General features: G+C 39.4%; 1 protein-coding gene across 12 annotated transcripts in view; it reads right to left on the bottom strand.

Moving 5' to 3' along the window:
• Window positions 1-25,600, bottom strand: part of KIF1B (kinesin family member 1B) — a 153,604-nt gene that overhangs the window by 89,857 nt on the left and 38,147 nt on the right. For 3 of the 12 annotated variants that reach the window (XM_030805033.1, XM_030805043.1, XM_030805038.1), the window contains exons 7-18: window positions 24,422-24,499; window positions 23,704-23,769; window positions 22,980-22,997; window positions 20,637-20,712; window positions 19,726-19,804; window positions 17,989-18,131; window positions 16,973-17,014; window positions 13,588-13,799; window positions 4,963-5,042; window positions 4,006-4,081; window positions 846-925; window positions 244-350 (exon numbers count right to left, since the gene is read on the bottom strand). In XM_030805033.1, coding sequence (XP_030660893.1) covers window positions 244-350; window positions 846-925; window positions 4,006-4,081; window positions 4,963-5,042; window positions 13,588-13,799; window positions 16,973-17,014; window positions 17,989-18,131; window positions 19,726-19,804; window positions 20,637-20,712; window positions 22,980-22,997; window positions 23,704-23,769; window positions 24,422-24,499 — 1,057 coding nt within the window. The remainder of the gene's footprint in view (window positions 1-243; window positions 351-845; window positions 926-4,005; window positions 4,082-4,962; window positions 5,043-13,587; window positions 13,800-16,972; window positions 17,015-17,988; window positions 18,132-19,725; window positions 19,805-20,636; window positions 20,713-22,979; window positions 22,998-23,703; window positions 23,770-24,421; window positions 24,500-25,600) is intronic. The other 9 variants (XM_030805036.1, XM_030805039.1, XM_030805045.1 and 6 more) reach the window with 4 other exon arrangements.

Here is a 25,600-nt window from a genome sequence, read left to right as displayed (position 1 = left end):
GCCTAACTGCCTATGTCCTTCTCAGTTCTTGGCAGTAACAAAAGGGCTTCTTTTGTCCAAGCTATTTTCATGTAAAGTAGCCTTGTCCATCTCTGCATTCATAAGCAGCCCAGGTCTCTCCATTTTTCAGAATTAGATTATATAAGAAAGTACTACTGATAGACAGAGAATACAAAGTCTTAAGGATTTCTCATAATATAAAATGAAAAGGTTGTTGCTGAAGCTCCAGCCAGGAATGCTCACCTTCCCCACTGTTGTTTCTCTCACTCCGGAAGATACAATGTTCTTCTTTAATGTGAGCCCCGCTCAGCACTATGTCCTGGCGCCGCTCAGCATCTGCTTGGCCAACCCTGAACACAAGAGAAAGTGTTTCCCAGGGAAATTCAGACACAGAAAGCACTACAAACAACGAACCTCTTTATTCCAAAGAATACCCTTTGGTACGTACAAAAAAGGTTATTGCCTTGTTGCATCAGAAGCTTTCAACTACGAATTCTATCCTCACATATGATCAACCTCTCTACATTAGAATAAGAAACAAGGAGCACTGATATATCAATGTAACTCATACAGTATTATAAAAAGACATGAGTCAAATAAAATCCCTAAGGAATATATATTTGTTGAAGGAAAAAAAATTATTTAGGGTCTTCAGAGAAAAACTACATGTTAACTGGCTCCACTGGCAAAAACACATTATTTGGAAAGAGAGGATAGTTTGTAACTATTTCAGACAAAAAATACAGCAAATCATTACATCAATTTTTTCAACCCCTTCCCTTTAGTTATTCGATTATCTAAGAGGGGTAAAAACATGAAGTGACCAAAACAGGAAAGAAATATACCTTGTAATTCCATCTTTGATGTAATAAAGTAGGCACTCAGACATTAGTGGGTCTTCATTGAGGTTAACAAGATGTGGGGTCTGAAAAAGATTACAGATGATCAATTTGGAGCAGGGCACCATGAGAGAGCTGTGGTAACAACAGGGGCCTACAAGAGGCCAGGCTTCTCCAACTCTCCACAGAGCCTAGAGAGGGATTTATTTTTATCCCTGGTTGTAGTTCCATAATAAAGAGAAAACACTCTCTGCAGGCCTCACCAAATAGAACAAGTGCATTCTATTTTATTTTAATTAATTGATTAATTAATTTGAGACAGAGTCTCACTCTGTCTGGAGTACAGCGGCATGATCTTGATTCACTGCAACCTCTGCCTTCCAGGTTCAAGTGATTCTCCTGCCTCAGCCTCCCAAGTAGCTGGGATTACAGATGTTCGCCACCACGCCTGGCTCATTTTTCTATTTTTAGTGGAGACAGGGTTTCACCATGTTGGCCAGGCTGGTCTCCCAACTACTGACCTCAAGTGACTCACCCTCCTTGGCCTCCCAAAGTGTTGGGACTATAGGAGTGAGCCACTGTGCCTGGCATTCCATTTTAAAACATGAGTTCTGGGATAAAAAAACAAGACCCAATTTTTGATAAGGTCAAAGCACAAGGAAAAAATGAGGACAAGCCAATTCTCTGAATGGAATAATTATAATTTTTGTAAATGCCTGGGTAAAAATCTCAAGAAATATTTACTTTTATTAAAATGTCCCCATACCCCCCTACCACTTCCCACTATAATTTTTATCAGTTCTTCTATGATCTCAGTTATTATTAGTCTTTACCTTAAAAGATTTTAATTTATTAGTCTTTGCCTTAAAGAAAAAAATAAAACTACTGATAATTCGATAATATAAACATCTTCTAACAATCCTCTTCATCTAACTCTAAAAATATTAATTTCTAAAATCTTTTTAAAAAAACCAACCTTCCACAGTGAAAATAACCCACTGGAATCCAAAAATAAGTCACATGGTCTTGAGGCCAAAATCTACTCAAGAGAGTGCCAGCAAATGTGGAAGAATGAAAGAAGAGTCAGATGAGGGGGCAGGAAAAGCAACTATAAAAGATGGTTAAAGAGAAATTTGAAAAACCTCCACATCTTCTCAACTAGCATCCACCTTTGTAGTTGAAGAACTTGACTGGTTTGAGAAAGTCAAAGCCCTTTGTGGGTAGCATTGTTTAAAGCACATCATGATTTGAAAAATGGAATTTCAGAAACAGGTCCTAAGACTGAGTTTGGATGTGGTCACTGGTATATCCCTTCCTTTCATGCAGAAGTCTAGAAAGCTAAAGCAAGATGGGTAAAATTAAAGTAAGAAAAAGCTTTGGAAGCAGAGATCTCACTTTGGAATTCCATGCAGTTTACATCTCAACATTTGTTCAAGTTATCTATGATTTATGTTAAATGCATAATATTTTCACTAGTTGTTATAATAAAAATTTTCCAGCCGGGCACGGTGGCTCACGCCTGTAATCCCAGCACTTTGGGAGGCTGAAGTGGGTGGATCACGAAGTCAAGAGATCAAGACCACCCTGGCCAACATGGTGAAACTCTGTCTCTACTAAAAATACAAAAATTAGCTGGGCATGGTGGCACACGCCTGCAGTCCAGCTACTCGGGAGGCTGAGGCACGAGAATGCTGAAGGAGGGAGGCAGTGAGCAAGAACCACTGCAGTAGCTGGCAGAGCAGACTCTGCAAAAAAAAAAAAAAAAAAAAAAATCCAAGAACACTGAAGATAAAAACCTAGATATGCATAGGCAAAAAAAAAAAAAAAAAAAAAAAAAAAAAAAAAAAAAAAAAAAAAAAAAAAAAAAAAAAAAAAAAAAGCGGGCGGTGGCAGCTGTATCCAGCACTGGGGCGAGGCGGGGACACGAGTCGGAGAGACAGGTGAACCGTCTCAAAAAAAGAAAAAAATAGCCGGGGGGGGGGGGAGAGCACGGAGGGGGGGGAGGGGGGGGGGGAGCTGCAGTGAGCCGAGATTGCGCCACTGCACTCCAGCCTGGCAACAGAGTGAAATTCCGTCTCAAAAAAAAAAAAAAATATATAAAATACTTACTGTTCTATTCTACAATATGCATCTAAAATGTCTTTACATCAGTCTTTTCTGTTGAAAATAACACATTGGAATTTGGAAAAAAAAAAAAAAGTTATGTGGCCAGGATAGAAAAACATAACCAGAAGAATTGTAGCGAAAACCACAGGAATATTTCATATCACATAAAAGTACCAATTCAAAACTCACCACCCTTGTATCCTAACTTAGAGAGATCATCAACAGAACCTATGCATAAAGCTGTTTAAGTCACCAATAGCCAATGTGAGGTCACTTGAAATAAAGGACCATTTACTAGTGGCATAAAATACATGCTTTGTACATCGATATATGTTCTCCTATTCTCTGATACATAAGCACACAAAATAACCATTTGATAGTCATTTTCTAGTATCCAATAAGACCTTGCAACTTAGTTTAAGAAAAAAACAAAAAAACCCTTACTATTCTAATTAGCTAAAAGCTACCTAACTACTTTGTAACTATGATTATGTAAAAAGGAAGGTAACTATTGAAGACACTTTTTTAAAAATGAAGAAGGAAGCAGAGGAGTCTAGAAGGATAGGGACAGGAATTGCTTTACTCAGTACAGTGGCTGTCTATAATACAAATTGCAGAAGCAAATGGAAGCAGTATTATTTTCCACAAACCTGTACAGCTGAAATTGGTTCCAAAAAGTTATAAAGCAGGGTAGACGACTTCTATGGGAAAATCTACATGAAAGAGTAGCCAAAACTGAAAGTATGCTAGGTTAAGCTGGGAATTTAAGAGAAAGCAACAAATAAAGATGACTAAACAAACTGAATCATGGCCAAAAGTTACAGACATATTGCCTGTAGGTTTTTTCTTTTGTAAACAGTAAACAAGATAGGCATTTTAGAAATAGGCTGCCTTTGTACTTTAAGACCATGCTCTAAGATGAAATCAGAAATATCTGAAATTAAGGCAAATATCAAGATAATAAGGGGGAGAGTAGGTCCTGAAAGACATGAAGTGCCCCAGTAACAAGACAAACAAAAAGTGTCTCTGTCTGATTAGATTTCACAACATTGTTTCCTACCTTTTTAGGTGAGAAAACCCCTAGGGTTCCTCCATCTTCCCGAATGGCAACTCCCATCTCAGCCAACAAAGCCTCTCTAGGAAAAAACAGGTTTATCAGAATACTAATACCGAAATGTCAATTAAATCAATCTAATATGAATTGGAAAATAAAGCCTGCAAAGCATAAACAACTGGCCATGTTTATAGCCAATAATGCAAACATAAAATAATGTGCTTATCTCATCATTAATGAGAAGTTATTTTTAAAAGCAACATCACATTCAAAATAAATTAAATCTTGCTTTGTTAAAGTTATATTCACTGAGATAAGAACTTTGTCTCAACTGACTTTGGGATAGTCAATAATTCATAAATGATATGCATATTAATATAAAAAAGAAGAGGCTATTCCTTTTTTTTTTTTGAGACAGAGTCTTGTTCTGTCACCCAGGCTGGAGTGCAGTGGCACCATCTCAGCTCACTGCAAGCTCTGCCTCCCAGGTTCACGCCATTCTCCTGCCTCAGCCTCCCGAGTAGCTGGGACTACAGGCGCCCACCACCATGCCTGGCTAATTTTTTTTGTATTTTTAGTAGAGACGGGGTTTCACTGTGTTAGCCAGAATGGTCTTGATCTCCTGACCTTGTGATCCACCCACCTCAGCCTCCCAAAGTGCTGGGATTACAGGTGTGAGCCACTGCGCCTGGCCAATATTTTCCATTTTTTATGAATCCCTAGCAACATGTAATATGGTAACTATTAAACCTGTGACTCCCTAGATAATATTTAAATATGTAGATGTCATTTCAAAGCATAAATTCAACTGGCCATAAATCCTTGTCCATTTTTCTTGGTTTCGTTTTGTGTTTTAGAAGGGCAGATTATTTGATTTTAATTTATATTTTATCTTTTCTTATGATAAAGTAACCCACATCCCCTAGAAAACTTAGAAACATTTCCAGATTTTAACCTCCTGACCTCTCCATTCTGATGGCCTCTGTTTTACGAAGCTTCTCTTCCCAAGTTTCATTCAACTCAGCAATGATCTTCTCTGATTCCTAAGGAAGGAAGTGCACAGTTAAAGCGGCAAAGAGTCTTATAATTTAACATACCATGCTAGAAAAGCAAGAAGCAAATCATGCCCTTTGAGGATACAGGCCAGAATTAAATATAAAGAGATTTTTCCTTTATTAATATGTAAGACAAGAATCATAAAGATTAGACCTAAAACTAAATCAACCCCAAACAAATAAATCCTCCAAGTCTTTTTTTTTTTTGAGACGGAGTCTTCCTTTGTCACCAGGCTGCAGTGGCGTGATCTCAGCTCACTGCAACCTCACCTCTGGGGTTCAAGTGATTCTCCTGCCTCAGCCTCCCGAGTAGCTGGGACTACAGGCACGTGCCACCACGCCCAGTTAATTTTTGTATTTTTAGTAGAGATGGGGTTTCATCATGTTGGCCAGGATGGTCTCAATCTCTTGACCTCGTGATCCACGTGGGCGTGGTGGCAGGCGCCTGTAATCCCAGCTACTCGGGAGGCTGAGGAAGGAGAATGGCATGAACCCGGGAGGCAGAGCTTGCAGCAAGCCGAGATCACGCCACTGCACTGCAGCCTGGGCAACAGAGCGAGACTCCATCTCAGAAAAAGAAAAAAAAGAATAAAGTTCCCAAACGTATTTACTGCTTTTGTTTCACTACAATTTCGCCATAACACACTAACCTCCTGAACACAACCCAACAGTCAACACAGAAAGGTTTAGTATTAAATCGCATCTGAAGGCACACAGCACTGAAGTGACAATTTACTAATCACTTGCTGAGTGTTTACACTTATATAAATATAAGAACCTAATGCATATAGGGTTTAAAACCTAGATAACGGGTTGGTAGGGGCAGCAAACCACCATGGCACATGTATTCCTATGTAACAAGCCTGCACATTCTGCACATGTATCCTGGAACATAAAGTAAAATTTAAAAAATAAATTAATTAAATTTAATTTAATTTAAAAAGAACCAAAACATGTTTCCTGCCCTCAAGGAGGTTACTATATACTAGAGAGAGAGAGAAGTAAGTGATGATTTATTCATTCAATACTTATATACAACCCCATTACATATCAAGCCTTGTTCAAGGCACCTATGGATATGGCAGAGAACAAAATCTCTGCCTTCATAAGATCTACATAATAGTAAGGAGACTGATATAATCCTATTTATTTATTTATTTATTTATTTATTTATTTATTTTGTTTGTCTGTTTGAGACAGAGTCTCATTCTGTCGTCCAGGCTGGCGTACAGTGGTGCAATCTCAGCTCACTGCAACTTCCACCTCCCAGGTTCAAGCGATTCTCCTGTCCCAGCCTCCCGAGTAGCTGGGACTGCAGGTGCACACCACTATGTCCAGCAAGTTTTTGTATTTTTAGTAGATATGGAGTTTCACCATATTGGTCAGGCTGGTCTTGAACTCCTGACCTCAGGTGATCCACCCGCTTCAGCCTCCCAAAGTGCTGGGATTACAGGTGTGAGCCACCGTGCCCTGCCATGATATAATCCATTTTAATCAATAAGTACACAATTTATGCCAGATAGAGGCAAGTGCTCCAGAGAAAAATAAAGCAACAAAAGGAAAGAACACATGGGGAAGGGAAGGTGAGGGAGCAATCTAAAGTGGGGTTGTCAGGACAGGCCTCACAGACTCAGTGATATGTGAGCAGAGATCAAAGAAGAGCAGAAGCTGCCATGTGGGTATGCTGAGAGTGGGAAAGTACCTGGAGTTTTCTAGGAATAATGTGTTGCTAGAGCAGCATGTCTGAGGACTGAGAACGAATACAGTAGGAGATAAGAGAACAGTGTACTAAGCGCCAGAACTGGAGTATTCATAGGTCTCTGTAACATGGGTGAATCAAGGCTGAGTGAGGCCCAGACAGAGAAATGAAGGACAAGTAGCAATTAGGCAAAGAATGGAAGGAAAAGGAGTACAAAAAAGGGGGATGAGCACATGCCAAAACAGGTGAAAATGCTGGTCATGGAGATGAAGTAAGAAAGTCAGATGATGATAATGAAATGATAGTAACGACGCTAGTAGTGATTAACAAGGAAAAGTGTTATAGTTCATCAAACACTTCAATGTATGATTCATATGATAACAAGTTACTAAAGAAGCCTGTGACCCCAAAACATAAATATCTACACAGAAAGCACTTGTGAGTAATAAACCTTAAGTTGTCTAGTGTGTGACTTTCTGGATCTCTTGGACTTCCAGAATATTACATGATTGGATGTCACCTCAAAACAAAAAACATACCAAAGGCAAGGGAACACGTGAAAAAAGCAAGAGCAAAGATTCAAGGCAGCAGCTGCAAAAGCAAAATAGTATATGAGTTTGGTGGAACAAATAGGATGATATGATTTAAAATAAAATTTAAAAAAAAGAAAAAGAAAGATGAAGAACAACAACAACCAGCAAAGGTAGGCAAAGAGCAAAACAGATGAAAGAAGGAACCTGGGCATCAGTAAGGTTTACATCATGGCAGCCATGTAGGAGGTACTTTTTCAGAAAAGAGTTATACTTACAAGATGGAAGAAGCTAGAACAAGTCTGCGGTTGGGGGTGGCAAGGTGACAAAAACCACCTGAAATGGCTCTCATTAGGCTTCAGAACACACACAGAGGCTGAAAGCCTAAAACAGCTACCTGAATGGCATCTCTACACAGTCCTCAGCAGAAATGATTACCATGCAGTGCACGTGCCGCTCCACAAGTGGAGAACAAAAGTGTCATACTAGACGGCCAGCGAGCAAGACAAATCCACACAATTCCCTAAGGAGTGAGAAGGCCAAGGACCAAGTTTTCAATAGTTTATCTATAAAGCACCACAAAAGTTATTCAACAACCACTAAGAGTGGTGTTAAACGCTTCTGCATAAGTGAGCTATGACTGCACCACTACACTCCAGCCTGAGCAACACAGTGAGCCCCTCTTTAAAAAAAGAAAATGCTTTTGCATATGACTGCCTTTTTCCTTTTTTTTCTTTTCCTCCCAGCCCCACCCTGCATATGATTTTAAATAGGCAAATACAAGACAAGCTGATGATATAACCTACATAATTTTAAGGTCTATTAAAGATGGCTGGGTAGAAATCTATACAATCTTCTCAAAGTGAAAACCTTGAACAAACAGGACAACGGGATGCACCCGACCTAAACAAGGCATCTTGACTAGTATTTATTATAGTACTAACCACAACAAACCAACTGTTGATTATGGAATACAAACTGACATATGAGATATTTTAAAAATATTTCTTCCTAGTTGATTACCTTCAGAAAAAGGTTATTTCAGAGCGGAGGATTATCTGGTCATATTAAAGCCATCCTATTTTGGGGCAACTGTAGAACTCACTCTAAGAAAGCAAAGTTACTGTCTAGGAATCCACTTACCATTTTGGAGCCAACTCTAATATGACTTATCTAATTTTACTTACCAACTGAAGGGTAAATCAGAACATGATCTCTTTGCAGAAAAGAGATTTAATGAGTAAGGTACAACTTTTATTTTCATTACAGTTTTCAGCTGCAATTTTTAGGTTGTCTAGAAAGCTATTTTTAAAAACTTTGAGGGAAACTTAGAGAAAATAATAACTGTGAGTCACATTAGCACAACTTCAGGGCTGAAAAAAAGCCTGTGAAATCATTTATTCTGGAATCATTCTTGAGATAAGAAAACTGGACCAGAGACAGGAGTTCAAGATCAGCTGGCTAACATGGCGAAACCCTGTCTCTACTAAAAATACAAAAATTAGCCAGGCGCAGTGGCACGCGCCTGTAGTCCCGGTTACTTGGGAGGCTGAAGCAGGAGATTCACTTGAACCTGGAAGGCAGAGGTTGCACTAAGCCAAGATGGTGCCACTGCGTTCCAACAGACCAGAGAAGCTAAGTGAGGCCACACTACTCACTGAGACAGGTCTAGAGCTATTTGCTGACTCACTGTTCTTTCTTCAAATAAAGCAGGATCAGTAGGCTTTCAAGTAAATGTTCTATGAAACAGTTCACCCTAAGTTAAGAAAAAGTGAAGGATATTCTGTTCAGGCCTGAGTAGCAAACTTAGTATAAATAAGGGAAGCCAAGTGCAAAACAGCATTCAGTCTCAGGAGCATCAACTCATTCTGCTGGCAGGTAGGCATGCTGGTGTCCAGGGCTTCCCATACCCCACTCTAGGGGCCTAATGTAACATGAACTTGAAATGTGGATTCATGGTTCAGAAATGAGGGGTTGAGGAGATAAACCTTTAATCCTCCTCCCTTTCTCTGAAAAAAAAAAAAAAAAAAAAATTCCAAAAAACAGAGGGACACCAGGAACTCTTCTTTAAGCTCCGAGGAATGCCGGGCTCAGGTGTCATTCACTCTTTGGTCTCACATCATATCTGTCTGCATCTCTAGCTATTTGTACAGCACTGGTTAATAAATTATGTTCATATAGCTAAACAATTTAATCTCTTCTTGATGATTCAGTTAAGAAAACAGAGAAATCACCAGGACAAGTTAGAAATATTTCCATGAAAAACACTTACTACACAGAACATTTGTTGAAGCCATTGAATCACCAAGGTTTTACTGTACTGAACATAGCATGCTTCCTAAGTGGGTTCCGAATGTGGCCCTTGGGCTGCTTAGCACAGCATTTGCCCTTGCCTGCTTCTGTAATGGATATTTGTGGATATTTATAGGCTAAGCCTAAGCAACGGCACTCACAGTACTGACTGTGATGCCAGACTAATAAACACAAGAGCTGTGGCTACAGCTGCATGTTTAAAACCTTATTCGTCAGGAAGACCTGGCATGGGGGCTCATGCTTGTAATCCCAGCACTTTGGGAGGCCGAGGCAGGCGGATCACCTGTAGTCAGAAGTTTGAGACCAGCCTGGCCAATATGGCGAAACCCCGTCTCTACTAAAAATACAAAAATTAGCCAGATGTGGTGGTGCACGCCTGTAATCCCAGCTTCTCAGAAGGCTGAGGCAGCAGAATTGCTTGAACCTGGGAGGCGGAGGTCGCATTACTGCACTCCAGCCTGGGCAACAGAGCGAGACTCTGTCTCAAAAAAAAAGAGATATTTACAATGGTGTGACATGAGTACCTAACATATGGAAAAAGGCTATTCAGTGAACAAAGCCACAGCAACATCATGTGTAAAAACAGTATCCAATCAACTCACCTTTTTTAAAGTCAAAAAGAAACAAACGGAAATAAAATGTTAGGAAAATAAACTAACTTCCTCTAATGCTGTTTTCCATTATAATATTTTTCTCCTGCAGCACCATGCCTTAGGAACCCAGTTCCTAGATATTCTCAAGCATTTTTACTGCACAACCATTGCCCTGGCGCTATGGATGAAAGATGTTATCTGCCTGCAGCATTAAAATGCAGGTCTGCCCGAAAGGAATTCTCACCATTCACAAAATAAGAGCAGAACTAAGGCGCTTATGCCTCAGTGAACTACCACACTGCATTAAAAACTCAAGACAACACAAAACCCTAAGGAAGCTGTTTTCTTTCTAGAATAAAACTAGGGAAAACAGAAGAGTTCTTTATTTTGGTGTAAGGAAGAATTAAAACAGAGAAATTTGTTTTCTGATTGAAGTAATACAGTTTTGTTTTGTCTTGCTTTAGTAGGACATAGGGAAGTTGGAGGGACAGTTCCCTGAATGACAGTGTTATTCTCTAGAAATGATTTGGAAGACACTGGGTAACCTGAATCTTGAAGTCTGGTTAATGTCTTGACTCCTAACATGTGACATTATTTTCAATTGGTCCCACTTGGCAGTTAGGGAGAAATTTCTCCTTTACATCAAGAGGAATGTCAAAGGAAAGGGTAATCTCAAGTGCATGCGCTAAGGCTTTAATAAGCAAATAGTTAAGACTTAAAATCCCCAAAGAAAAAGAACATTTTATATTAAGGACTCAGTAGTGGGAGTTTTACTTCTCATTCCCAAGGAGCTCCCTATTTCTCACTCTGGCTCTGAAAAGAGCCCTGCAAAGCCACATGGTCACTGACGCCTATTGTGAGAAAATGTGTGAATGGAGTCTTACCACTCCTCTTCAGTAAGGTCTTTAGTAAAATTTCAAAGTCAATTTTACCAACAGCAAAAGTTACCCTGCAGCCTACAACACTTAATGGAAAGATTTCTCACTAGTTCTCCCTTCGCTAGGTGTTGCAGAACTTCACTTACTTTCCACTTACATGTTCTGAAGGAAGAAACAAGAACATTTTTTTTTTTTTTTTTTTTTTGAGATGGAGTCTCGCTCTGTTGCCCAGGATGGAGGGCAGTGGCGCGATCTTAGCTCACTGTAACCTCCGCCTCCTGGGTTCAAGGGATTCTCCTGCCTCAGCTTCCCAAGTAGCTGGGACTACAGATGCACGCCACCACGCCTGGCTAATTTTTCTATTTTTATTTATTTATTTTTTGAGACAGAGTCTCACTCTGCCACCCAGACTGGAGTGCAACGGCGCGGTCTCCAGGCTGTGCAACCTCCGCCTCCCAAGTTCAAGTGATTCTTGTGCCTCACCCTCCAAGCAGCTGGGATTACAGGCGTGTGCCACCATGCTCGGCTAATTTTCTTATTTTTAGTTGAGATGGGGTTTCACCATGTTGGCCAGGCTGATCTTGAACTCCTGATCTTAAGTGATCTGCCTGCCTCAGCCTCCCAAAGTGCTGGGATTACAGGCATGAGCCACTGCGCCTGGCTTAATTTTTTTGTATTTTCAGTAGAGATGGGGTTTCACTGTTGGCCAGGTGGGTCTTGAACTCCTGACCTCAGATGATCCGCCCACCTTGGCCTCCCAAAGTGCTGGAATTACAGGCATGAGCTACCGTGCCCGGCCTTATTTTTGTTTCTAAAGCATTTTTTTTTTGAGATAGAGTCTTGCTCTGTCACTCAGGCTGGAGTGCAGCAGTACAATCACAGCTCACTGCAGCCTTAAACTCCTGAGCTAAAATGATCCTCCTGCCTCAGCATCCCAAAGTACTGGGTTTACAGGTGTGAGCCACCATGCCCGGCCCACACTGTACTTTTGAAGTAAGTAAAATGTCAAGGGAAAAGGTAGGCTGATTAAGAAAGAAAAAGCAGAACCTCTTTCTTCATATAAAATCTTTTTCAGCCTCACATGAAAATTAAAATGAAAGCATCTGACATATTCAATCATCAAGCTTAATTCACTTTAGTGTTAGAGTTTTTCAGCAAGCCTTTTACCTATTAAATGTGTCAATGTGTCACTGTTCTCTATCATCCTTGCATGAGTGGTAGTCAAGGAGAATACCAAGCGACTGTGAAGAGGACTACTGGCTGGCAGCATGACTGCAACTTCTCAGACTCTTAAAAAGTGTTGCTTGTCCTCCCTGTGTCCCCTACTCTAGCACTCTTGAACACAATGGCTAAAACGTATGGGTCAAACTATCTTCCTGGAGGTGACAAGTAGGGAAAGAAAAAATATTTGCTTCAAAGCAGATGATGCTGTCACAGTCATCTGATGGGTGGTAGGATTCCTGCACAGCTTTCAGCACTGCAGGTGACAACTGTCTGTGCATTGAATTAATTGAGGAGGATGAGAAGCAGCTATCAGTCAGAAGGCTCTGCTGCTCTTAACTTTCGTATTCATACAAAGAGATAAGATCGAACCTGACAGAGCCAGCAAGGGGCTGGGAAATACCTCCAACAGCAAAGCTGGGAGCCATAGGCCAGTAATCTGCATACATGCAGCACTATGGCCCTGTGACTCCATGGGTACCAGCGTAGGAGGAGATAACCTTCCTGTACAGTAATCATAGGGTATCAAGGCTTTCTGTGAACTTCTAGAAGATATAACTTAATAAGTATCTGAATAAACCTGGAACAGCTACTCAAATGTTCAATCTTTTTTTTTCTTTTTTTTTTTGAGACGGAGTCTCACATGTCCCCCAGGCTGGAGTGCAGTGGCACGATCTCGGCTCACTGCAAGCTCCGCCTCCCAGGTTCATGCCATTCTCCTGCCTCAGCCTCAGGAGTAGCTGGGACTATAGGCGCCCGCCAACACACCTGGCTAATTTTTTCTATTTTTAGTAGAGACAAGGTCTCACCGTGTTAGCCAAGATGGTCTTGATCTCCTGACCTCGTGATCCACCCGCCTCGGCCTCCCAAAGTGCTGGGATTACAGGCGTGAGCCACCACGCCCAGCCCAAACTTTATCCTTATTAACAGAGGCATGGCTCTACACAGAATTCCATCTTTGAATGAAACCACATTTCCAAATAAGTTTCTAACAAAACAATTTCACTGTAACTTGAAGTACTACCCCAGAATTAACGTACACATCTATTAATCCGTTACTCCGCCTTGCCAGCCTATGAACTGCCCATGCACTTCTCCCAACTCTGCCTGGCCATGTCAGACTCAGGCATTCTAGTGAAAAGAAATTAACTTACAAAGCAGAAAATTCAATTTTCAGGATACCTCTAAGAGTCAGAGAGTTCTCCATATGCTGAGTCGAAATCTTAGTGATTTTTACTCCTAGTTCTTCCTTGTGGAGCTATATAGAATACCTTGTATTCAGTCTGAACTATTACTTACCTTTAAACGTTCAATAGCTTCCTCTCCTCCAGGTGTAGACATGATCCTCTCTTGAATACTGGTCACAGACGTCAAGCCCACCTGACTACTGAGTGAGCAGGAAGATGGGGATGAAGTGAGGGACCCCATGGATGCTGTGGAAAAATGGCCAGGGCGTTGATTCTCAGAGGCTAGCAAGTACCTATGCTTATTGTTCTGAAAATCTTTCAGATCTGGGAGATAGAAAGAAGAGAAGGCAGAAAAAGTAGGGAAAAGGGAAAGAAGCAGAGGAAGAAAAAGACAGGAAGGAATATCGTTGTAAGAAAGGACAGCATTAAAGCGCCAAGACCAAGACACGCTATAATACAAACACAGGTTACAACTGTTCTAGATGGCAGTTCTAAAACATGTCTGTCTTTAATAGTGGTATCCTAGAGATTCAGAATCATTTCTGCATTTACAAACTAAAAGATTCCAATGTAGGTTAACACTGTATCTCGCAGGGGGATAAACCAGAGCCTCAAAGGATACTGCTTGGGCACTCTCCCTAAAAAGGCCAAACTATCTTCCATTTAGTCTTTCTAGTGTTCCTAGTCTACAATGTCTTCAGATTTACACTTTTCCAGTAGTTTGTAATAGTAAGGGGAAAACAATGATCATTTATTTATCAATAATAATCCATATTAGTCTGGCTCAGTGTTATATGTAATTCAGCAAAAATTTCCAAGAAAATGTTATAGTTAAAACAAAATTTGTGCACTGAGTAGTATGCTTTGTATGGCAACATTTCAACATGCTAAAAGGATTTTTAATATGTCTTAAATAAAAAAGGGGTAATTATAGAAATGAGAGGAATTTTGTATAAGTCCTAGTTAAAAACTCAGGACTAATTGATTGCCTCAACAGGGAAGAACAATTAGCAGATTAATGAGTTTTAGTGTAGGTTCCATTCTTCTGTCACTGCAAGCAAAAAATAAGGCTGATTATTTGCTAATTTAAGGCCCTTAATTAGCCTAACAGTACAATCATGGGTCACTGATAAGCCTGCTTCCTAGTATAAAATGCAAGTTTTAGGAACATACTTCCATTTACTAAGTCTCTAATAGAACTGTTAATTTTGCTTTTAAACTCAGTATTGGTAAAAGAAAAAAAAATTTAAGCCACAAACAACAAAATTAATTAATTTGCTGTTTGTACTTTCTTTCATTACTTTCTTTCATTAGTCATCCTTCACAAAAAGATACCAAAGGTAAATCATAAGTATTGGTGCAATCCAACTTTAAAATTAGCTTATTTTTAACTCTGAGAAATTAAAATTCATAGCAAAACTAAGTAAGTTTTCCTTAAAGGAGATGAGTCAATACACATAGCTGGAAAAAAATACTATTAGTTCTCCCTGGGCTTACTCATCTCTACTATTTAATTAAAGCCAGTTTTTTAACTCCCTTAAAGCCAGTGGTTGCTTCAAGACAGTTTGAAAACCACCATCTGCAAATACAGAACATAGGGCAACAAGCAAAGAGGCATCTTTTAAAAGGGGGATAGGGATTAGAGCAAAAAATTAGCCATCGGGGGAAAGGACCAGGATGGACAGAGTTTAGGTCCAATGGTCACATGCAAGCCCTAAAGGGAATTAAGAGAAATAGATCAAAATGGAAACTGAGAAGTAGTCAGGGCTGCTTTCCCTCAGGAATACAGAATTAAAACTTAGTCATGCATGGTCTTTCAGGAAATGCCGCAGCTGCTAAGAAAAGAGGTAGGCAACAAGCTGGCAGCAGCAACACCTTGAGCACAAAAGCAAAAAGAAGAAGGCACCTTTTCCACACCAGTATCGTTGAGCTTTGGAAATCTCAGACAGAGCTGTTGCAGTCCAAGAGTCACTTCTGTATCAGGACATTATAGTGCCTTTAAGCCCTAACCTCATAACCACAGCCAGGGCTATATTTGATTTCTCCTATACATTTTCTCACTGTCTGTCAAGCCTCATTACATGCCTTACTGTAGAAAAAAGCAACTCAGGTGGCCGGGCTCGATGGCTCACACCTGTAATACCAGCACTTTGGGAGGCCGAGGCAGGAGGATCACGAGGTCAAGAGATCGAGACCATCCTGGCCAACATGATGAAACCCCATCTCTATTAAAAATATAAAAATAAGCTGGGCGTGGTGGTGCGCACCTATAGTCCCAGCTACTCGGGAGGCTGAGGCAGGAGAAATCCCTTGAACCCGGGCAGCAGAAGTTGCAGTGAGCCGAGATTCTGCCACTGCACTCCAGCCTGGCGACAAAGCAAGACTCCATCTCAAAAAAGAAAAGAAAAAAGAAGAAACAACTCAGTACGAATTGAAAAATTAACCCCAAAATCAAGACATTTTTCTTCTAAGATAACAATTTCTTGATGAATTACCTTAAAAGGGTAAGAAATAATTTCCTCACCAACTTAAGATATATATGGAGAGAATAATGGGGGGTTCATGTGACTCTTTAAAAATGTTTGAGTCATTTTAGACACCTAAGTTATTTTAATTTGTGACTTATGAAAAGAGGAATAGCTGGGTGTGGTGGCTGACATCTATAATCCTAGCACTTTGGGAGGCCGAGGCAGGAGGACTGCTTGAGGTCAGGGGTTCCAGACCAGCCTGGGAAACATAATGAGACCCCTCACCTCTACAAATAAAAAATTAAAAAATTAGCCAGGTGTGGCAGCGAACAACTGTAGTCTCAGATACTCAGGAAGCTGAGCTGGAAAGATCACTTGAGCCCAAGAGTTCAAGGCTGCAGTGGGCCATGATCATGTCATTACACTCCAGCTTGGGTGACAAAGTGAGACTGTCTTAAAAAAAAAAAAAAAAAAAAAAGGAAAAAACGTTTATCTAATCATTCCGAGGCCCAAGATATGGAGAAAAGCAACTTAGCACAAGTACTCATGAGTCTTAGCCCAAAATTTACAGAGCTCTTAAATCATAGATAGTTTTGCTGACTAAAAATGATTATTGGTAAAAGGAACATAAGAAAATATTTTCAGAGCCATTAACAGAATTAAAAGGGACAATATATTCAAGGTGCCTAGAAGAGGGCCTGGCATATTATGCACAATCAGTAAGTGTCAGTTGCTATCATCTATGATTTTTGGATTTAATTTAATCACAAAGGGAAAAACTGAAGAGTAGAAGCAGCAAGAGATTCTTAAGCCTTTCAACTTCACTCAAGCCACAAACTGAAATTCAGCAAAGATTAGTTTGCTAAATGAAGAAGGGCAAAAATAGGATCATTTCTGATTCTATACTATGCTCTGTCTGGGATTTCTCTGTAAGGATTGCCGGCATGCAAAGCTCATTTTAAGGCTGATCCAGCAGAGGCAGATTAGCAAGTCAGAGTACTGGAAATAACCAATATGTGAAATACACACATTTGCTTCCACTTCCAGAGTAATCATCGATCAATGGATCAACTGAAGGTAAGCAGGAGGGAAAATACGAGAAGGGTCAAAGTTCAGGTTCAGTAGTGACACAGACAGGGAACAGAGCAGTTTTTGGCATTTGGGGAGATGAAAATGTTAATACTTAGAATATGGTATCATTTTTACAAACGGTATTCATCTAAACTCGGACTCTAATCAATAAGAAGAATTAAACTAGAAGAGGCCTTGAAAATCTTATTAGAACTTCAAGGAATATAAGATTAATTTTACACTAAAAAAAATGCTTTACTAAACTAACCCATATTCTACCATATTCTATTCCTATATGAATAATCCATTTTACTCACTTAAGAGAACTTCTGAATAAGCCATTGGATAGGCACATCACGAAGATTTTTTAAGATATTTTAAGATAAATTTTAATACAACATTGTAAAACAATACTCTCTGGAAGTGTAGTTCTTGAACTTCATAGGAATTGAACTTTTCCCCTTCATATATTCATAGGCAGCAGGGGGCACTCTAGCATTTTACAGGAGGCGGGGGCCATTCAAAGGTGAATCTTATCTGAAGGTAGGCTTGAATGGTACGTTTCTTATATTACTGCCACTACACTAATCCAGAGCGACCCATGACACAAAACTCAAAATTTCAAATAACATTTCTATGAAGTAATTAATTGCTCAGTGATAACGGTTTAACATTCCAAATAAACTTCACTGCTGATCTAAAACAGAATTCTAACAAAAATACTAGTGACATATTTGTGATTTAAAAACTAATTTCATGAGTTCAAATGGATAGCCTGGTACATATTACATAAAGGAATCTAGAGATCATTTCCACTGGGTTTTTTAAGGAAAAAGAAAAAAAACAAAACATTTTCACTACCATTTAGCTTCATCATGCTCCTTAACTTCAAGTTTATTTTAAATATAAGAACCCTGAATAAGAACCTTGAAGAAGAAAGAATTAGATTTTGTAATGATCCTTAATTCACTTACTATCAATAATATCTCCCAGGCCCTGAGCACGAAGAAGGTCCTTCAGCCGTGTCACCTCCTCCTTTAATTCACGAACCAGTTTGGCATTGGGGTCCTCATTGATAACAGCATTGCATTTAATTTGTTTTGCACGATCTGCATATCTAGATCCAAAAAGAAAATTCATTCTTGTCATTTCTCATACGTTCTACTTCTCATAAGTAACATACTATTATCTCTAAATCAAATATCCTGAGTGTTTACATTTTATGAGCCTTGATAATAATACATTTGTATAAAGCTTTATAGTACCTATTAAAGATGAAGAAAAAGGCTCAGACGAATTTAAGCGATTTGCCCAAGATCACAATGGAAATAACAGCGAGAGGACTTAAACCCAACTATGAGACTGTATAGTGTTTATTCCATTACATCAAGTGTCTTTCATGGAAGAAGGGTAGAGAGTTCCAAACTAAAGTAATGAAACCTACTCATACATAAAAAAATAGGCCTCGGGCGGCAGCTCACATCTGTAATCCCAACACTTTAGGAGGCCAAGTGGGGAGGATCACTTGAGGCCAGGAATTTGAAACCAGCCTGGGTAACATAATAAGACCCCCCATCTCTACAAGAAATTTTTAAAAATTAGCCAGGCCTAGTGGCATGCGCCTACAGTCTTAGCTACTTGGGAGGCTGAAGTAGGAGGATCACATGAGCCCAGATGCCTGAGGCTGCAGTGAGCTACAATCTTGCCACTGCACTCCAGCTTGGGCCACATAGCAAGACTCCATCTCAAAAACAAAAACTAACAAACAAAAAAAACTTCTTATGAACATTCTGTTGGTAATTGTTTTTTCTTTTTTTTTTTTAAGAGACAGAGTCTATGTTGCCTAGGCTGACCTCAAACTCCTGTGCTCAAGTGATCCTCCTGCCTCAGCTTTCCAAGTAGCTAGGACTACAGGTGCACACCACTGCACCTGGCTATGTTGGTAATTTTTTAATATTGCCACATATTCCTATAATTTTATTATTTATTATGATTTCAGAATTTCTTTCTTTCTTTTGTTTTTTTTTTTTTGAGACGGAGTCTCGCTCTGTCTCCAGGCTGGAGTGCAGTGGCGCCATCTCAGCTCACTGCAACCTCCGCCTCCCAGGTTCAAGCAATTCTCCTTCCTCAGCCTCCTGAGTAGCTAGGATTACCGGTGCATGGCACCACGCCCGACTCATTTTTGTATTTTTAGTAGAGATGGGGTTTTCACCATGTTGGCCAGGCTGGTCTCAAACTCCTGACCTCAAATGACCCGCCCACCTCAGCCGCCCAAAGTGCTGGGATTACAGGTGGGGGCCACCGCGCCTAGCTGACTTCAGCATTTCTATAATGACAAACACCACAAGAAGGGGGACACTTCTTTTTATAGAAATGAGTAAGAAAATGTCACTATTATCTAAAAGTTACCCAAAATCTCACTTGAGCAATTTAAAAATCTTTCCTATGAAAAAGCTCCTGCCTTATCTAGGTATCCATGAGGGATAAAAAAATAAAAAGTTCGTACCTTTCCTAATGAAACTGAAAACCATAAAGAGGTAAATTCTATTATAATACAAATCACTTTTTCCCTAAGTTTTCCCTGTTATGAGAGGAAAGGAACATTATTTACATAAATAACTACCCAGACAGCATAAAAACATCCATGGTATCACAAAATGGCTTCTGATGGCAATGTGGTCTATGTTGCTACTGAGATCAAAAGAAAGTACCTCAGAGTGCTCAAAGTCTCATCATAGTTGATATCCGCGGGGCTCAGAGCAGCAACCATTGCAGTCCGGGAATTGCCACCTAAAAAGATTAATCATGAGTATCTCAAATCACACTCATTTTAAAAGAAAAATTTATGGACTGTGTCAAATCTGTTATTGTAACCTCAGATCCTAAGATTTAATGTAATGTCAAATTTCTTTTTTTTTTTTTGAGAGGGAGTCTCACTCTTTCACCCAGGCAGGCGGATCACCTGAGGTCAAGAGTTCGAGACCAGCCCGGCCAACATGGCAAAACCCTGTCTCTACTAAAAGTACAAAAAAATTAGCCGGGCATGGTGGTGTGTGCCTGTAATCCCAGCTACTCGGGAGGCTGAGGCAGGAGAACTGCTTGAACCTGGGAGGCGGAGGCTGCAGTGAGCCAAGATTGCGCCACCACACTCCAGCCTGGGCAACAGTGTGAACTCCATCTCAAAAAAAAAAAAAAAGAAAAAAAAAAACAAAACAGTAGGAGAGGTGAATGAAGAACAGTGATTTGAAGGTCTGAAAACATCAGCAATGAGGAGGAATAAGGGTTGGCAATGTCTAATTTTGTGCACCTCAGAGAAACATGGAGTTTTGAAATAACTTTGAAGAAAGAGCAATAATCTGAAGCAGGTATGGGGAGTTGGGAGGAACAACTACTGCACAGTTCATGCCCTGAAGTAAATGAGATACGGGAGTATACCCTGGCTTAAAACCAAGGGAATCCAACCAACTGAAATTAGGAATAAAAATGAAAGCAGGCAAGGAACACTCAAGTAGTGACATGAATATCTAGAGATTGTTTGTCTCCAAAACAGACACAGGACAATTAACCACAAAAGATAATCAAAGTTAAAAAGATAACTACTTTTCACTAGTGGTCAACATACCTAAATTTTCTCGAAGGAGCCAAGTAAGTACAGAATCCCTGTAGGGAATAAAATCTGTTTTCTTCTTCTTTTTACTCTATTAAAGGAAAAGGAATGGTCTTAGCATTTTTTGTTAGGGAAAAAAATTCCCAAGAAAGGCAAATCAGTCTAAAATTCCCAAGTAAATTAAATTACAGTACAACCCCAACACTGTGGAAGTTTATCATTCATAGTTTCAATTCTTCACAATACCAAAAACTCACGCAATAAGGTAATTTTTTCATTTTACATTTTATTTTGAAAACTGTGTAATATATACAACAGTTGAGAGAGCAGTATAATGAGCTACCATACCCAATGTGCAGCTTCAACCATTATCAATACTCTGCCAATCATCTTTCAATTATCCCCCAAACACTTTTCTACAACTTTTTATTTTCCTGACCCATTTTGAAGTCAGTTGCAGACCTCATCTCCATTTACCCCTAAACACTTCAGCATATGAGAACATTCTCTTACACAGAAAACAATGACCAAATTCAAAAAATTTAACATCAACACAATACTATTACCTAATATCCTGTCCATATCATTTTTTCCCCTTTTTCTTACTGTGAAGGAAAAGCTCATGTTTTTTAAAAACAAAACAAAACACCACAAGACCATTATCACACTTACCAAAATAAACAATAATTCCCTAACATCATCGAATACCCTATCCTCAATTTTTATTTTTGCACAGGGGAAAATACTAATCTTGTGCATTCCAGCTTGGATGTGTAGGAGCAAGTCATCCAGTCAGTGAATTTACTTGGCCAACCACCATGTCATTGGTTGGGTTGTTGCAAATCTAGTAACTTGTAAAATAATACTCATTTGGTCTCTTTGAAAGAAAATTATGCCCAAAATAATCCAATTATTAAAGCAAAGACTAAAAGTAAAAAGATCTAAGAAAGTGATATGATTTGCTAATTTAGAAAGATGAATGTTCTATTAAGTCTACTTATTCTGCTTTCTTCATGATCCTTCTTATTACCACAGGATAAAGCAAAAAGCACCAATGAAAAGGCAGTGCTTAAATGAAAAAAAATTATATTCTCTAAAAGTAAAAATTAATGCAAATGCTTTACAGGTAACAGCTACTCAAATATATGCTGGCTGACTACTGCGTTGTGACACTTTAAGAAGCTACTAAGGGGAGGCCGGGTGCAGTGGCTCATGCCTGTAATCCCAGTACTTTGGGAGGCCGAGGTGGGTGGATCACTTGAGGTCAGGAGTTCGAGACGAGCCTGGCCAACATGATGAAACCCCGTCTCTACTAAAAATACAAAAAATTAGCCAGGGGTGGTGGCGGGCACCTGTAATCTCAGCTACTTGGGAGGCTGAGGCAGGACAATCACTTGAACCCGGAAGGTGGAGGTTGCAGTGAGCCGAGATCATGCCACTGTACCCCAGCCTGGGCAGCAGTGTGAGACCTGGTCTCCAAAAAAAAAAGAAGCTACTAAGGGGAAAGCCAGGGCCTCACTGATAAACACCACTCCAGCAAATCAGCGTTTTATAATTCAGTCCTGGTATAAAGCAAGGTTAAACTAAGGATGATCCTACTATTGCACAAGCACTTTTTCTATTCAGAAAAAGGGTACTACATGGCTAGCCTCTTAGTGGCTGGTCTTGTGGTGTTTTTTTTTTTTTTCTTTTGAGGAGGAAAGGGAGTAGGCAAGGAACATTTTAATTCCATCTCTTATTAAATATGTCCACATCATCTCATTCCACTCTACCCACAGACATACAATCCACCAATCAGAAAGTCATTTCCAATAGCAGGTTCAATTTTAGATTGCACAGACCTCAAGGGAGAATTAAGCCTTTCAGTCATTCAGATCAGTGGAACAAACTTTCACTCCACTATGTAATTCTTGAGGCCTAAAACTTCAGTTTAAAACCCGTGAATAGTTGGGACACTATGGGCATGCGCCACCATGCTCAGCTAATTTTTGTATTTTTGGTAGAGATGGGGCTTCACCATGTTGGCCAGACTGGTCTCGAACTTCTGACCTCAAATGATCCGCCTGCCTTGGCCTCCCAAAGTGCTGGGATTACAGGCATGAGCCACGATGCCCAGCCTTGTTCCTTTATTCTTAATTCCTTCTCCAAAGCATATCATGTTCTAGAAATTAATTTTGGTGTGAAATCTCATGATTTGTGGTCACCCTAAATTTACAGCCACTCTAAATTCCAGAGCCAGAGAACAAATGATGAAAAGATTTTTGAAGGTTCCATTCCTGCTTATGCCTCCATACACCCTGGTGAGGATTTAAAACATAAAAGTCAATTCTAGTTTATCTCTACCAATCCCCACTGTACCTTGCTAGTGCAGTTATCCTACAGGTGAAAGCATTTAAAGGAGAAAATAAGAACACAGTTATAGCCTCCAAGTAGAAAATTAGATTTTGTTTAAATTTCATGTCATAGATTATGATTTCTCCAAGGCAAGCAAGAAAGCATTTCATTCTTCTTAGCAATTAAAAAGAGGTTTTAAACTAAACTAGAACACACAATGACTAATTTAAATAATGTGGACAATGAAGCCCCTAATTAAAAAAAAAAAATTGTTGTAGTTTTACTGTTCTACCATTAAGGAGTAGGAAAGAACAAAACTATTAGGAAAAAAAAAAAAAACTACTGGCCCTCAAATCAACAGCATTCACCAAAGCCAAACTGCTCAAAATACTCCAAAAGATACTGCATCCTACTCAGAAAAGATTACACGGGAAAAGAAGAGACAATAAATCGACTTGGTTTTTGAGAGAGACATAAAATAAGGCTCAAAAAAATGAGTCAAACCTTAGGTGTTTGCTCTAGTTTTTACAGATCTATATTTACTTTTGTTCTCCTTAGTATCTTTTACTTTCAGTACAAAGTCAAACTGTGTTATACCTAATATCTTATCTGAAAAGCTCTAAAAGGAGAAAGGCAAGATTACAGAAAAGGGCCACAAAAAGACAGCCTTCATAAACAATAGTAAAATGTCATCAAGTATATTTGCTGAACAGACACAACTCCCCTTATAATGAAGTATAAAACTTACCACCTCGGCCAAGGCTGAAATGACTTTGCCCAAAGTTGTAAGAGACTTATTAATATTTGCTCCTTCCTAAAATAAATACCAAATATGAAAGAATGATGAAGAATTTCTACTACTGCTATATCATACAGGACATAAAATATGATTTGCCATATGCTAGCATATTTCTTTATTATTACAAGTTCTAAAAACAACCTTTAGTCCTCAATCTGTCCTTTTCCACTTGATAATAACATTCTGAGACCACATGCCTAACTCACAGTCCTAAAGTATCTTCGAGATATATGTGCTCCAAAAGCTTACAGATGTGTGCAGCCTTCTTCCCTCAACTTATCGACAGTTCTCACATCTGAATCTTGTATATCCTATTCCCATTGCCATCTCTTAATTCCATCTAGCCAAATTCTGCCTGTTCCTTAAAATGCAATTCAACTCTCACCCTGACTATGATGTCCTCCCTAACTATTTAGTTAGATAACTTATCCTTCCATTGAAGTTACAGATCAGGAGTCAGCAAAATTTTTCCGTGAAAAGGACAGACACAAATTATTTTAGGTTTTGTGGGCCATATGGCCTCTGTCACAACACTGCCATTGTAGTGCAAAAGCAGCCATAGACAATACATAAACAAATATATGTAGCTGTGTTTCAATAAAATTTTATTTACAAAAACAGATAGTGGCCATTTATTGATCAGGCTATTATTTGCTAAAATAAATACCTTTAATCGAGTCCCTTTGGCACCAGTTGAATCAGCTCGTTCACTTCCTGCTAGATCCACCAAGCTGATTTTGCTGACCTGATAAAGAACAATAACATGGGGACAATTCAAATATAAGCAAGATAGAAGCAGGAAATATTTAGAGGCAGAATGCTTTTTTAAAAGATTAAGGTATGGAGAAAACTAAAAGTATTAGAGCTTTTAAATATGGCACAAAAAGATCAAGACAACATCTATCAGAGTCAGTTTAAACAGTATGCACGGCAGGTGCAGTGGCACGCCTGTAGTCCCAGCTACTCGGGAAGCTCCTTTGAGCCCAGGAGTTCCTCTAAAGCAGTCTGCTGCACTCCAGCCTGGCAACATAGAAGACCCTTGTGTCTCTAAAAAAAATTTTTTTAATTAAAAAAAAAGAACATGCACAAAGTTCATAGCAATTATCATGGTTCAAAAAAAGTAACTTTAGGATAAACATGACATAATTTACTAGAGTATGTTATAAAAATATATAAAACTCATCAACTCATTAAATGGCATACTAAAAATGAAGCTTTAAGCAACTGGAACTCACATATTTCTGGTGGGAATGTAAAATGGTACAATCACTTTGGAAAACAATTTGACATTTCTTTTTTTTTGAGACAGAGTCTCGCTCTGTCACCCAGGCTGGAATGCAATGGCACGATCTTGGCTCACTGCAACCTCCACCTCCTAGGTTCAAATGATTCTCCCACCTCAGCCTCCCAAGTAGCTGAGCTTACAGGCACCCGCCACCACGCCCGGCTAATTTTTTTTTGTATTTTTAGTAGAGACGGGGTTTCACCATGTTGACCAGGCTGGTCTCAAACTCCTGACCTTGTGATCCACCCGCCTCGGCCTCCCATAGTGCTGGGATTACAGGCGTGAGCCACCGTGCCCAGCCTTGACATTTCTTAAGGAGCTACAATAAGACTCAATCATCCTACTCCTAAGTACTTACCAACAGAACAAAAACAAATGTCCACACAAAGACTTGTACACAAATGTTCACATCAGCTTCATTTGTAATAATCAAAAACTGGGAACAGTTTAAAAGTCCACCAACAGTTGAATTAATAAACTGTGGTGTATCTGTATAATGCAATACTCATCAACAATGAAAAGGAACTGTTGATAAACACAACAACATAGATGAATCTCAAA

The sequence above is a fragment of the Nomascus leucogenys genome, chromosome 24, assembly GCF_006542625.1.
Source record: "Nomascus leucogenys isolate Asia chromosome 24, Asia_NLE_v1, whole genome shotgun sequence".
Lineage (NCBI taxonomy): Eukaryota > Metazoa > Chordata > Mammalia > Primates > Hylobatidae > Nomascus > Nomascus leucogenys.
This window is presented reverse-complemented; position numbering and strand designations above follow the sequence as displayed.